This window comes from Panthera tigris, chromosome B1 (genome assembly GCF_018350195.1).
Source record: "Panthera tigris isolate Pti1 chromosome B1, P.tigris_Pti1_mat1.1, whole genome shotgun sequence".
NCBI classification, from domain to species: Eukaryota; Metazoa; Chordata; class Mammalia; order Carnivora; family Felidae; genus Panthera; species Panthera tigris.
Genome location: NC_056663.1, coordinates 203,048,578 through 203,063,463, shown reverse-complemented (window position 1 = coordinate 203,063,463; position 14,886 = coordinate 203,048,578). Strand labels below are relative to the sequence as shown.

Below are 14,886 nucleotides of genomic sequence, written 5' to 3'. Positions count from 1 at the left end.
GGTTTAGTTATCAATCTGAGTAAGCGCGTCCTACAGAATTCCCAACACGCGGAGCCCTGGATGCGCCAGGTGCCGCCCCGTGCGCCTGTTCCCTTTTGCACAGTCCTGTGACCCGGTCCCCTGGCCCCTGGGGCTGTCGGGAGAGGTTGTCTACCCCTGCTTCTGGTTCCGAGTGCTAGGCAAAAACGGTCCCGGTACCGTGTTTTTGGGTGGAGTCTCTCGGTGGTGAAACATGCTTTGCGGATGACCTTTGTGAATTTCACCTGGAGCTGGTCTCCGAGTCGGGGCCCCTCCGAGTGGGGGGTCAGCACGGTGACATCGGCACTGACCCGGGGCCCCTTCAGGTTCACGGGACAGCCTGGGGGGCGGACCCCCGACTCCACTTTGAATTCAGAGGCAGATTTGAGTAGCACAGCGAATGCCGCTCACGTGAAGAGTCTCGGCAGCATGACCGTTAGGTCGTGAGGCGCAGCCCCGCTGGCCCCCTTGTCCCAGCAGATGGCAGAGTGGAGAGGGGTGAGGCGGGGTCCCCCTCCTGGCGCGCGTGGAGCCCATCTCCAGAGGAAGACCTTTCTGTCGCACGTTTCAGCCACCCATGTCGGTTCACGTCACATTTCTTCCCTTCCTCTTGTTCTCCTGTTTCTCGTGTTTAACAACAGAGAGAGACGGCGAGTGACAAGACGGCCCGAACAGGTTCTTGCAAGGCCATGGAGGCCGCCACCTCGCTGAAGAGCCAGGCAGGTAATGTGGGCATTAGCGCTTCTTCCTTGTTGGCAGGCCCTTCCAGGCGCCTGGTGGGCTGCAGGTGGACGGACGGGGAGCTGGGCTGGGCCAGGGTCCGGGAGCCCGGGGCTCTGACGGCCCAGGGTCCAAGGATAAGGTGGAGGGACGTTCTCGCACAGCTGAAAGATCAACTGCTCGAATGTGTAAGTTGTTCGAATGATCCAGCTGCGTTTTATTGAAGTTATTTTTCTACTGATTTCCGTTGGGCTTCATTTTCAGTTTAAAATGCTGCTAGAAAAGTTCCTTAAACCAGGAACATCCACGTTTCTAACTTGCTGGTGCCAGCTGTTGCTGTAGATTCCACCCCTTCTTAGGAGCCGGTCCTTCACTTACTGCATTAGCGGAAGTAAAAGTCGTGACTGGTTGTTTCCCTTTCACGCGTTGAAAACTGGCTTTGCATGTTTGTGAAAAGTAACCGTCAAAACAACGAAGGGGGAGTCAGGCCGCCTTGCCTTCTCACTATCGTTTTATCGTATCTGATAGTTTATCACAGGGGGTTTACCATCTCCCAGCTCGTACCTAGGAAAGGAAACATTCACGGGAGGAGTGGGGGTTGGAAATGGATTCATTTCCCTTATTTCGCAGCAAGTGCTGTGCTGGTTTTTAAAACTCGGTTAAATAGACTGTCGGAGGGAAGACGTTTACGAGCAGTTTGAACACTGAGTGGCTGTTTGATGATACGAAGGGATCGAGTGTTACTTGTAAGAAAGGTGTCGCGGTGTGGTGCTTGTATTGAAGACTTTGTCTCAGAGACACGTACTGAGCTTTTTACAGGTGAAACGGGGTGTGGAATGTACGCCAGAAGAACGTGGCCGGGGGGACGTGAAACTAGGCGTGGATGGAGCCTTCTGGGCCCCAGGTTGATGGATTCGGGGGCCAGGCAGGGGGACAGTGGGGCTCACTGTACAGTCCGCCCTTGTTTAGAGTGAGGTTTTTTCGCGGTAAAAAGTTAAGCCTTTAGTGTCACAAAGCGGCCCGGGAAATTTATCTCTAGAACCTCACTTACTGGGGGGGTGATTTTAAAGCAGGAGAGAAGGAGATGGAGGGCGGAAGACTTCAAGTTTTACTCTATAAACCAAAATTGTCTTACAGCAACGAAACACCTGTCTGACGCATGCAAACCACTGAAGAAGCGAAATCGGGCGTCTGCAGCAGCGTCGTGCGCTCCTTTTAGCAAAAGTTCATCTCCTTCTGCGTCCCTAACTGAGAATGAGGTAAAATCATAATCCTAGCGTTAACTGTGGCGTTCACGTGAAGGCCATTTAGTTGCCCAGGTGGAAGCACCAGTGAGTCAGACTTGACACGCGTGACACTGGTGTTGGCCACAGGCGAACGTAGGTGAGTCTCAGGTCATTTAAACTCTGGGCGAGTCGGAGGCGGAAGAAGCGACGACTTCAGCCTCCGTGAGCGCCACAGACACGCATGCACGCAGAGTATGCACAGGCGGGCGTGCATGTGCTCCGGTCTGGACGTAGTGCAGTTGTTCTCGCAGTCTGTCTCTGGAACGTGCTCCGTGTAGCCCTCACGTTGTAACCTGGCCCACGTCACCGCAAGCCCGCTCTGGCCCTGGCACGACGCGCTGTGTCACTCGAGCTGACCCTGGCCGTCGTGCACTCACCCACCTCGGGCGGGAAGAAGGGCGGCTTACCTGCCGTGGCGCCTCTCAGCGGCTTTTGGACCTGGGCTCCCGGAGGAATGTCCTCCCGCGTTCCCTGGTTTTGGTCCTTTAAATTCTGGCATATTCTTAGGTACTTGAGTGTGGAGGTGAGTCACAGCTACCATGGTAATACGACTCCTCTATTTTCTGGATTTGCAGAACACACAGAAGCAGAGTGACAGCTCTCTGAGGCTGTTCCCACCCTTGTATCATGACATCTGGACTTCGTCATCAAATCTAAAGTCTTTGCCACTCTAAAACCAAAACAAAAAAACAGCCTCAGAATGCAAGCGTAGCACTTTTTGTCCAGAGGGGGCTCTGGATTCCCGATTCTAGTGACTACCCGAGGAGCTTCTATTCCAGTTTTAATTCCTTGTTGTTTTGTTTCCTGGGGGCCTCTCGTCCTCACTGTAGACAGGAGGCCTGTTTTTAGAACATTTATGAGGACTTGCTAACTTTGGGCTTTTTCGAACAAGGTAGTAGCCCCTCGCCCTGTTGGGTGACAAGGTGGCCCTTGTGACCCGGCCCCTGCCACGGTCACTGTCTCTCAGCCTCGGCTGCTTCCTCCCTTTAGACGGGGGGGCCCCTCCCCTGTGAGGTGTCCTCGGGGGCCCAGGCAGTGGGCAGTCCGATGGGGTGCGGGTGCAGAGAGCCACCCGGAGAGGGGTCTTCTCTGGGGACTCAGCACCAGTAGCGGTGGGGGCTGCTCACGTGCGCGGGACTGGAACTTCCTTGCCATCTGATGTGCGCAGGGGACTAGACCTCTCTTCTGTTCGGGCACATTCACAAAAATGCAGTAGGCACTCACTAACCTTCCAGGGGGCTGATTGAAACGTGGAAGAGACCAATTCTATACAGATTTTTTTTCCTTTTTCCTTTTTTCTTGTCGGAATTATGATTAGTGTCGTAAAGAATTTTTAAAAATGAGGATTCCCATCCCAAAGAAAAAGAATACTAAAAATAAAAAGTTTCAGGTCCGTAGATCCCTTTTGCTTAAAGTCGGCTTTTATATGTAAAAAGATTTTTAATGGGTTTTTTTTTTTTTTTTCTGTCATCGCATTCTGATCCACCATTCAGTTGAGTTTTTACTTAGACCATCGTCAGATCCAATCAAAGGCAAGGCGCTGAGGCTGCTGAAATCTTCTCTGTCATTCCTGGTCAGAAGCTGTACAAGTCAGAGGCCTGGGCTCAGGGGCCCCCTGGCCCAGGGCAGGGAGGTGCGGGGGGTGGGGGGTGGGGGTGGGGAGCGGGGGGTGGTTAGGGTCGGGCAGCCTGACTCTCATTGTAACCAGGGTGAGTGTGGTCTTCCCGGTTTAGACATTTGTTCTGAACTCGGGGAGACTTAGAGGAAGCATTTTATAATCAGTAGACTTAACTGATTCTTAATTCTTTGGGACTTTAGAAGTGGTTAGTTTATTAATTATGTTTATATTCTATATTAACTACATTATAATCCTATACCTTCCTGCATTTTGAAGGCGATACATAGTTCCCATCACGTGCGTTCAGCTCCTTATCCAACAACGTTTAAACCACCAGGCCTTTGATGTCAGGCCACTTCTGCGTGGCTTGCAGGAGCCTTCCATTAGAGCTAATTTTCACAGGATTACGTTGTTCATTAAAACCACTTCGGGTGAACGAAAAGCCTTGTCTGTTATGTGTTGACGCTCCAGAGCCACAGCACGCGTTCACGGCGTACTTGTGCTGGCCGCCTTCGGGAGCAGGAGGCGCAGGGCGCGTTACAGAAGCACCGTGCAGACCTGGTCCGGGGGCGCAGGGAGTCAGGCCCCGCGGGGCTGCGGTCTGCGCTGAGCAGCCCTCCCTCGGGCCACGCACCCGTTGCTGCTTCTCCTTCCTACTTTTGTCACCCTTGATTGGAATAAGGGCTGGTCACAGAGCTGGTGTTTCAAGATCTCTTAGGTCACTCGTGGTTTAAACTCTTCTCAAAAAAGGTAAACGTGGGAAATAAAACTTATATCGGAATGACTGCTACCAAGTGCTTCGTCGCCCTGATGGTGAGACGACGAAGAGAATAGACGGAGATCGCACACTTGTGTGACAAAGGCCTGTGAGGGAGTTAACGTGATTTCAGTGTCTTGTAACCTCGTTTCTTATTCCCTTAGTAGAGCAAATTCTTACCTCTTTCGCCTTCACTGGTAACAGCTTTTACGGGAGCCCACATCGGCCAAGTCGGATGTGAACCCAGCTGCCCCGTACCGCACTTAAATGCTGTAATATTCCAGACGCCTGCTGCAGGTGGCACGTCCACGCACGCACTCAGTGACACTCGTGCCCCAGTCATTTTATGGAAGATGTGTGACAATCTGTTTTTACTGGTATTAATAACACACACAAATGAAGAGAACAGATAACAAATTTTAAGAGCAAGGTAAGATGCCCAGGCAAGGCCATTTACCCGATCCCGCTCATCTCACGATAGAGGCACACTCCTCCCGCAGCGGTCCGCGTAGATGTCAGGCCGAAGGGACGCCCGCCACACGGGGCTGCCCTGGGCCTGCGACGAGGACGCCGCGCCGAAGGGGCTGGCCTTGCTAGAGGCCACCCTCGTCCTCTGGCTCATGACTTACCGAGTTTGTCCCGAACACTGCCGGTGCCCGCACCGCCGGAGAGAGAGCGAGCCGCACACAGTAGGAGGAGCCCGCGTCAGCTGCCCCGTTGCCAGCTGGAATGCACTCAGCACTGTAGACACGAAACCGCTTTCCAACACCGAAGGCAGGAAGGGTTTCGGTTCTGTCCTTTTTTTACTACACAGTTTTACTATGACACTAGACACTGAATTTGTAGGAAGAATCTCATTTTCAGTATCATACGAGCCATTTAACTCTTTTGATGCAGCGACCAGTATCTTGGGGATACCTCGATCAGGTTATTTACAACCACAGCTTAATCGGTTGCTTTTGTAGGACGTCAGCTGTCACATTACATGACTGTTGGGTGTCGCCCGCCGTCCTACCCCGGGGCGTCCGCATGCCTGCATGGAGGGGCACAGGCCACCCTTGCCCCTCAGCTCCCGGAGGCAGGACTGCTGTTGACGTTACCGTGTTAGGAGCCCTCGGTCATTCCCAGCACACTCTTCACACGCGTTCTACCTTTAATGGAAGTTTCTGACTAATACTTGTGTTCTAACCGTTAAGTACTGTAACGCATGTAAAACACTTGGGGTACCTGACGCCTTGCAGGGACTCGGTGGTTCGCTATTGTGACAATAATGGTTATAACAATAAAAACAATAAAATCTCCATCATTCCATTTTTATCCCAAAGTATAAATTCTGCTCTGGCATGAAGAGCTCTCCTCCTGACTGCCCCGTGCACGTGGGGGTCGAGTGGCAGACGCTGGGTCTGAGGAGCACGGCCGGGCGCTAGACTGTGGCTGAGCGCTGGGCGGGTGGCTCTGCTCGGACGCGGCGGGAGGCCCGGACGTGAGTGTGGGCAGGGCTGGCGGAGAACTCGTTACGAAATCGGAAGGTGTGAAGGAAGGTCGTGTAGGAGTGGCCCGGTTCAGGAAACTATCGCAAGCGAGGTCGAGCCCGTTTGAAACTGTAGCGCGGTGACTTTTGCGTAGGTGGCCGGCCGGCTCCCAGCCTGCGCCGGGGGCGCCAGAAGTCAGCCGGAGAGCAGGGGCTTTCCTCCCCGTTGAGGCGCCTGCCGGGATGACGGGCCCGTACGTCCCCTGAGTGGCGTCAGCCGAGGACACAGGCGGGTGTGGGGTGGGGCAGGGATGGGGGTCACGCGGTGTTCCTCCACGGGGGAAGGCACCGCCCCCACCCCCGCCCCGAGGATGTCGGGAAGTGACCAGGCGGGCGGCCAGGCAGTGGCAGGTGTGTTCAGCTCCTGCAGGAGGCAGACGGTCCCGCGTGGGGCAGAGCCGTCCCGCTCCAGATGGCAGCAGCGGTCTTGCTGGGGAACGCTCCCACCCGCGGCTTTTCCTGAAGGTGAGTGGACAGGGCTCCTGTTCTGAAAAGAGCTTAGGAGGCAAGGAAGGTTGTCTGCCACGATACACATCCATTATGCTACTAACCAAACATAAATTCCCTCATTTCGTAAAGAGATCAGAACGACACCGAACACGTTCTAGTCTTGCCGTTTGAGCTGCTTGTTGTGGAGGTGACTTTTCTTGTACATAGAACCGTTGTTAACGGCCCCACTTAATTGCTTCAGCCCATCTTCCTACCCCACGCTGGTGCCTGGTCAGCGGCGGTAGCTACGAGAAGGAGCGCAAGGCATTCGGAAGAGGTGAAAGCTGTCTGAATATGTAAAAGTTGAGATTGTAGCTGTTCTGAGACTGGAAGTTTCCCGCGACGATAGAGGTCCCGTGAAGTACGTGCACCTATCGGCAGTACAGGTTCCCGTTCTGTTGATGCACCTGTTAGGGGCTTCTGTCTCCCATGTGGGCCTCCCTCCAGAGTTAATACAAGAGTTAAACGTCTGCCTCTGATGGTGATGGATTTGGGTGCATCTCCACACCCTCTTTGTAATTGTGTCTGTTACATCTCTGTCTCCCAACTGAAAATAACCCGTTTTTTTCAAGAGGGAGCTAGCTCCTAAAAACCAACAGGAAATGTAGGCCGGACCTCATGACAAGGATGCTCCGTGTGGTGAACGGAACCCGCACGGTGCATGGACGAGTCCTGTCTGTCCCGCCCTCCAGGAAGGGTTAGCCTGCTTCGTGGGTGATCGCTGTGGGGTCCCCCGCCTTCATGTGTGTCTGAGGCCGAGCTTTTCGCCGGAAGGTCACGCACAAGCACAGAAGGGGTTCAGATGAAGTGTTCAGGGTTTGGGGGGGTGGGACGGGAGTGGCCGTTACAGGATTTTTCGTAATTGGGGTGTTACCGGCCAGGCCACACGCACCGTGTGAGACCTGAACCGTTAGCGACCCGATCGGGACTCCCGTGGTCTCTTTGGCCCTGACCTGCCTGCCTAAGATTTGGGAGCAGAAGTGTGTGAGGAGAGCCAGCGTTTGCCCGGGGGTGGTGACGTGCATGCCCAGCAAGGGTCTGTCCCCAAGCTGAGAATAAAGCTGAGATTGTAAGTTAGCATCTGGTTCCGAAAGACAAAAAAATGCACCCACGTGTGGATGTGAAACTCAAATGATGAAGGGATGCCCTTGAAGAGGGGTCTTGGCCGAAGCCTGATGTGAGTGGTGTGGGGCCTGCTGTGGGAGACCACGAGCGGTGACTTTGTGTGCCATTTTGGTAACAGCACGAGCGTTTTTGAGTCCAGTCCTCCATTTGCTGCATCCAGCGCAGCGGAAAGGGGAGGCTTGGTGACCCAGAGGCCCCGCGCGTGGCCAAGCTGGAGAGGAGGCCGTGCTCCTGTCGGAAAGGGCAGACGTCCGTACGTGGGCAGGTCTTCTGGGTTCCTTTCTCGCTTGGTTTCTGACCTAACGCTTCTCGACCACGTTTAGCCCCTTTAGGTTGTTAAGTCCATTTTAAGGTGGTTCTGATCAGGTAGACTTCGTGTGCGGCCTGGTGAGGCCTCTTTCTACTTCGTGCGGGCGGTAGCGTTCCACGCTTTTAGAACCGTTACGTTCAGCCTTTAAAAATCTTTAGACGGAGAAAGTAATTGCCGAGGCCTGCTGGTTATCTTTGGATATGAATTTAAAGGATTGCCATTAGCTGAAAGAATGGAGTCTGGTTAGAAAAGGAGTCTCCACACGTTGTCAGTCTGTCACTGGCTGCTTCTTGGCTCTTAGGTTTGTCTTCCTTCCTTCCTTTTTCTTCCCTTTTTTTGTTTTAAGAAGTATACTGGCTCCTTTGTATTTTAGGATTTTTGGTTAGGGACATTGGTGTTGATGCCTTTTCAGTTCTGTTTTGCTGTTTTACCTAGCCTGTTAGAAATCACCACTGACTTACTTGGCCATTGATGGAAAGCCAGCTACCCTTAGCAGGTGGAAAATGGCATGCACTGTATTCAGCCTGTTCCTTGTACTGTCTGGGAAGACGCACACTCCCTTCCACACTCCCTTCCAGGCGCTGTCACCAGCCAGGGAGGATGTCCCTCAGGGTCCGTCCAAGAACCTGACAGCGACTAGACAGTTACACATTAGATGCGCTTTATAACTTCTGGCCTACACAGAGCTGTTGAGTTTGGGCACATAATTCTTTGGTGTACATTTTAAAGCATGCTGATCATTCAGGCACACTGTATCTTTAAGAAATGTCGGCCCATGCAGGGGTGCAGGGGTGTGGGGGGAGGGCTTGCTCAGCTGCAGGTGGGAGCTTTGCTACTGTTTTCAGCTGCCCTGCCTTGCTATTGCTGCCGCCTGTAGCAGGCTGGCCCTGGCCCCTCCCCCACTGCTGAGGACACGGTTGGGACGGAGTGGGGTCGGGTCGATAGGACATTGTAGAGACTCCTCTTACGATCATGGCCAGCCTTGAATCTGGATCTGGAGCGGCCACCACATGGCCTGATGGCTGTGGCTGTGGCCGTGGCCGACCTGTTGGCTCTCACTGGCACCTTCTGGGGCCGCTGGACGACACAGAGGCTTCCAGGTTAGAAGGTGGGTGGGGCGCGTGTGCGTGTGCGTGTGCGTGTGTGTGTGTGTGTGTGTGTGTGTTTCTCGGTGACCCGGCCCAGCCCTAGAACTGAGGCGCCCCCAGGACATTGTAGTCGAGGTCATCTAGGAGGGTCGCTTTAATAAAAGTTACTCTGAACTGTAGTGTTTTAGGTGGTGAATGACTGATTTACAAATTATTTTAATTCCACTCTTAATATTTCACTGTGATGTTAATTTGGAGGACCTGAGATTGGTCTTTGCATTTTAAGCTCATTAACTCTGCTGAGCACAGGATATTTATCGTTTGTAAATCCAAGATGCTATGTGAAAGTACTTATAGTTCTTTCTTCCTTTACAAAAGCGTAACGTAAACATGGAAATAATGTTGGTTTATAGAAATATATATTGTTCAAGGTCTGTAATTGTATTTCAAAAATGATGTGGAATTCGATTTGTGAAGGGATTTGTTTTGTCAAAAAATTTAAAAATCACTCTGTACCCTGCCGTCTGAGGCACAGGCCGCCGCCCCCCCCCCCCCCCCCCAGTCACAGCAGAGAGGACTGGGGTTCCTTAGTCCCCCTAAACGGCTACATTGTTTCCTGAAGTTGGTTCAAATATGTTCACTAGGTTACTTTGTGTTCATTAATATCATCTTGAAAAATCCCTGCGTTACTGTGGAGACAGCATTCCCTGCCCCTAAAGGAACGTATTTCTAAGGCAAATAGGCAATTTGATACTATCACATACTGAGTGGAGGGTAGAGAAAGTGTTTTCAGACTCCAGAAAACTCGGAGAAGTCAGGAACTAAGCCGCTTGGAAATCCGTGCCACAGGTGTGGCTTTGGTGGATCGGGAAGCAACGGGAAAGTTGTTGACAGTCTGTGTCCGTTCAGTTACTACATTTCTCTTTTTCCAAATGCATCCTATTGGATATGGAATAGACCGTAGATGTCGTAGACTGAGATTTGGGACCGTGTCGGGACCATTCGGGTGAAGGTGTCGCTTTCACAAACGGCATCTCCGAGTAAGTACCGTCACCTGGTGCCCGTGGAGGCGGAGCCCTGCACCCGGAGTAGAGGCTGGCGCGGTGCCCGCGTGCTTTGCTCCTCTTGTGGGTGGTCTGCCGAGCGGAGAGCCGGTGGATCCCTCCGACTGTGCTAGTGGTCGTTGGGTCGCTGGGAAGGGGTTCGCTGGGCCGAAGGTCGCAATCTCCCGCATCTGTGTCACGGACTGTAATATTGTAAGGTCTGTATTCTGTATGTGTATCTTAGACCCCAATCAGGAAACAAGCCTCATGTGTGTCTTAACATTTATATTTCCATTCAAAATATGTATTCAGTGTTTATTTCCTCAAAACAGACTTTGTTAATTTAGGAAATATCTCCAAGTGGAAACGTGCTAACTTTTTCTGTAAATCTTAAATAAAAGGTGCTGTTCCTTTCTTCGACCCAGGACTGGTCTGTGTTTTCTGTCTTTCTCTCCATGCATTTTTCCTTTTTTTTTTTTTTTTGTTTTTTCTTTTTTTCTTTTTTTTGGTAAAGCTTTAAATTTGTTCCGACCACATTGAAGGGAAGAATGTGGGTTGGTGGGCAGGGCACCGGGCTCGCTTTCCCCGAGCCCCTGTTGAAGGCCCTTTCTCTGGGCCTCGGTTCCTCGTCAGACGGGTCAGCCTTGGGCTGCCCTTTGACCGGGGCCCCGAGGTGTGGCCGGTGTTCCCAACGCCCCGGGCTCCCCAGCACCCCTAGCGTCTCAGACCCCGCCCATCTGTGACTCCGAATACGATGGACATGTTAAAATTGGGGTTTGAACGCAGAGGTTTTTTGTTTTTTTTTTTTCAAGTTGCCTTCTTTCTGGATGTTGATGATAAAGGAGTAAATGAGCTGAGCTGATAGGGAGGGGCACCATCTGGCCAGCCTGGGGGGCAGGGGAGACCTACTACTGTGTGAGACCCCCATAACTTAGTGTACGTTCATGCCGCTGTTTCCGTCTTCCTGGAAAAGGTGAGGAATTGGGAGTGTAAAGGCGGCTTCCTCCTGAGACTGTTACTGCGGGAGGGGTCAGCATAGAGGAGCAAGGGCGGAGAGCTGGGCCCGACCTCCTGCCCCCCCCCCCCCCCCCCCAACTGATACACACACCAGCCAGAGGCAGCGTGTCCCTCAAAGACCAGCCCGCTAACACCAGCTCTAAGTGTTTTGGGGTGTTTTTCTTCTCCCTGTAATTTCATCGAGCTAAGTCTGGAGGAAGTTAATTGATAAGACTACAGAATTGGGTGGGTTGGCTGGTGGGGTTTGTTCTGTTTTGTTTAATTGTGGCCCGGTTTTAATTTCTAGCCTTGTAGTCGTTGGTAAACGGCAGGCCTATAACATAATTACTTGTCGTGGTTATCAAGGTATACAGGAAATGTAGTTTATACTTTTGCTGTGTTGAAAAACTCAGTGTTCAACATTCCACTTACCTAACGTCAAATAAATGCTAAATGTGTTTTTAGGTTTTTTTTTTTTTCAGTTTCAATTTGGTATAGAAGAACGTTTTCTTACTCAAGATTTATTGATTTCTATTTAGAGATTTCTTGCTGCTCAAATGAGGGCAAGACGTTGCATACAGTGATGAGAGGGAGGCTTTAGCCTGGTCTCCTTGATCCCTGATAATGAAGGGGGATGAAATACGACCGGGATGGTAGGGGGGGGGGGTTTGTTTGCTCCACGATTGCCAATGTTTTTCTCCCAGGGCTTTCTCTTGGGCTCACGTGTCACCAGAGCCGGCAGGTTTGACCTTGCCTTCGCCCGCTTACCTGTCCGGGGACCACGGGCGGCAGGCAGAGGGCAAGTCGGGACGGCCCGTTAGTCGCGGCCCACACTGCGTGTGCTGGCGGCTTCCAGGAGCGGCCGGGCCCGCCGTGCGGAGGCTCCCCTCCTGCCCCTCGCTCTGGCTCTTCTGGAAAGTCACTGGGTGCTGATCTGCTTCTCTTACTGTGAAAAGCTGGGCCGTAAGCGACTGGGCGACAGAGGTCAAGATTCCCAGTCCCGGGCCCGTCCCAGGTCACCTGCTGGGACACGTGGGGTTTTCACCAGTTCCTTCCTTGGTCAGGATGGCAGGAACGCGAAGACACGTGCCCCTGTGCCCCTTCTGCCCGCGCGGAGAGGGCGAAGTCCGCTTCTGAGCCGCCTCCGCACAGTTCGGTCGACCCGCCGCGCCCTCCCAGGAAACCGTGGGCGCCGGGCCTTTGCGGCCAGGAGCTGGCAGTCGGGCCGCAGCCGAGCAGGAGTCGGGCCGCCTCCGCCCGCACTGGTGACCTGTGCCGCCTCCTTCGCCCCCAGGTGTCGGACGGCCCGGGAGACGAGCCCGCCGAGTCCCCGTACGAGAGCGCCGACGAGACCCAGACCGAAGCGTCCGTCTCCTCCAAGAAGTCTGAGCGGGGCGTGGCCGCCAAAAAGGAGTACGTGTGTCAGGTGAGGGGTCGGCCGCCGCTTGCTTTTGTCCTTGACCCGGGCCCGCACTCGCACCCGCGGTCACACGGGCTTCTGTTGTGAGGGCGCCGGGCCGCGGCGGGACCCGGGACCGAGCGCCCTGGCCGGGCTCGTGCGTCCGCGTGAGGCTGTTTCGTGTCACCGCCGTGTGGCGACGTGTGGCGCACGCGTGTTCCGAACGTGCGAAGTCGGGCGTGGACGGAGGAGGCAGGGGAGCCGCGGGTGGGCCGGGGGGGGGGGGGGGGGGTCGCCCGGGCTCAGCCTGGCCGGCACCGGCGTCCTCAGTCCTCAGTCCTCACCGCCGCGCCTCCGCCCCGCAGCTGTGCGAGAAGCCGGGCAGCCTCCTGCTGTGCGAGGGGCCCTGCTGCGGAGCCTTCCACCTCGCCTGCCTCGGGCTGGCCCGGAGACCCGAAGGGAGGTTCACCTGCAGCGAGTGCGCCTCAGGCAAGTTCCGCGGCCCCCCCCCCCCCCCCCCCGGCCCCCCGGCCCGCCTGCCTCCGTGCTTCCCGCTTCGCGGGCCTGGCCCCCCCCCCCTCCCGGCGGGTGCGCGCCTCCCCTCGGCGTCCCCACGGCCTGCTCTCTCCAGCGTGACGCGCTCCCCTCGGTGGCCGTACCGGGAGGTAGAGCGGTGTAAGGTAACCGGCAGAGTGACGGAACGGGCCGTCCTGAGCCCCGCGCTGGGAGGCGGCCGGCGTGGGTGCCCCGGTGTCAGAGGGCCCGGCGTCACCAGTACAGGTGAGCTGGCCGGTCAGTCCCAGGACACGGACGTTCACGGGCACGTGGGCTTCCGTAGACACGCGGCGCGGACCTGAACTCCGGGGTCAACGGCAAGGACGTGCCCGTCTCCGAGCGGCCACGGCTTCCTTCTGCCGCACCGCTTCCTTCGCCGGCGCAGTCTGGGGCCTGCTGGGAAGAGGGGCCGCTCAGATGCAGCCCCTCCTGTCCACGCGCAGCCCTGAGGGCCTCCTGGCTCTCGTGGGCGCGTGTCCTAGGTTAGGAAGACACGTGGAGTCTTCCCGAGTCCCTCCCGTCCCAAGCCAAGGTCATCCGATGTGACGGCACTTTGCCTCTGCTGCCTGTGGTTGGTTCTAAGTGAAGGTTCGCTGTACTTGGTTAATGGCTCAGGAGGGAGAGCAAAAGCTTTCCTTCGGAGGAATGCCTGCTCTCCGGCTTCCCGCTAATTCGAGGGGGTGTCCCCACCTCAGCCGCCTCCTGCTCAGACTTCCTTGTCCTCCGGGGAAGCTGGAGCCCATCTCACGGCAAGGTAACGGCCCTGATGGTGGGACCGTTTTCTGAAGCGTGCTCGGACCGGGCACCGAGGTCCGAAGACAGCCCGAGGCCTCGGCAGCACGGGCCGCCCCTGACGGGGCTGCTGGAGTTCGGTGGCTCAGGGACGACAGTTTAATTCTTGTTCCCTGCCCCTCTTTAACCGTCTGCTAGGGATTCACTCGTGTTTCGTGTGTAAGGAGAGCAAGACGGACGTCAGGCGCTGCGTCGTGTCGCAGTGCGGGAAGTTCTACCACGAAGCCTGTGTGAGGAAGTACCCTCTGACCGTGTTCGAGAGCCGAGGCTTCCGCTGCCCCCTGCACAGCTGCGTGACCTGCCACGCGTCCAACCCTTCCAACCCCAGGCCCTCGAAAGGTACGGGCGCTCACGGGAGGCGGGCGCGGTGGCCGAAAGGTCTGTCCCCAAAGGCCTTCGGTTTTTCTTTGGAGTGGCGGTTGTCTTTCTGTTACTGACTCGACACCGGCTAGCAGGGTTTTTCTCGAGAAGTCGGTAAGAGGATCCACCCTGCCGTGCCTTCTTCCTGCCCTCCGCGTCCTCCCGGAGCCTCCACTTTAGGAGGGGGGCCTGTGAACCATTCTGATAGGTTCTGTTTGTTCCAGTTTTTAATTTTTAAAAAATTTGAAATTTATTTTCAAGAGAGAGAGCATGAGCAGGGGAGGGGCGGAGAGAGAGAGAGAGAGAGAGAGAGAGACAGCCTGAAGCGGGCTCCAGGCTCGGAGCTGTCAGCACAGAGCCCGACGCGGGGCTCGAACTCACGAACCGCGAGATCGTGACCTGAGCTGTAGTCAGATGCTTAACTGACGGAGCCTCCCAGGTGCCCGTATGTGTGTCCCAGGTTTACTGCTTCTTCGTATATGAGAAAAATGTTCTATTTATCTATTCGTTTAGAGGCAGAGAAAGTGGGGGGGGGGGGGAGGGGGAGAGGGAATCTCAGGCAGGCTCCGTGCTTGATCTCACGATCGATCGTGACATGACCTGAGCTGAAAGCAAGAGAGTCGCACATTTAACCAACTGGGCGACCCAGGCGCCCCGAGGAAGATACTTTAACATCAAGCCGTATCTGCCTTGTTTCACGTTAGGTGTGTGGGATTGAGGGTGGTGGGCTACCTGTGCTTCTGACTCCGGTGGTTCTCAACCGTGGCGATGTTGCTCACCAGGAACACTTGGCCACGTC

At 55.0% G+C, this 14,886-nt stretch overlaps 1 protein-coding gene across 5 annotated transcripts in view; it reads left to right on the top strand.

Moving 5' to 3' along the window:
• NSD2 (nuclear receptor binding SET domain protein 2) overlaps positions 1-14,886 on the top strand; it is a 90,690-nt gene that overhangs the window by 58,657 nt on the left and 17,147 nt on the right. For 4 of the 5 annotated variants that reach the window (XM_042985138.1, XM_042985134.1, XM_042985135.1 and 1 more), the window contains exons 8-12: positions 660-741; positions 1,876-1,997; positions 12,276-12,407; positions 12,746-12,869; positions 13,866-14,066. In XM_042985138.1, coding sequence (XP_042841072.1) covers positions 660-741; positions 1,876-1,997; positions 12,276-12,407; positions 12,746-12,869; positions 13,866-14,066 — 661 coding nt within the window. Of the gene's footprint in view, positions 1-659; positions 742-1,875; positions 1,998-4,603; positions 5,701-12,275; positions 12,408-12,745; positions 12,870-13,865; positions 14,067-14,886 lie in introns of those variants that run through there. The other variant, XM_042985139.1, reaches the window with a different exon arrangement.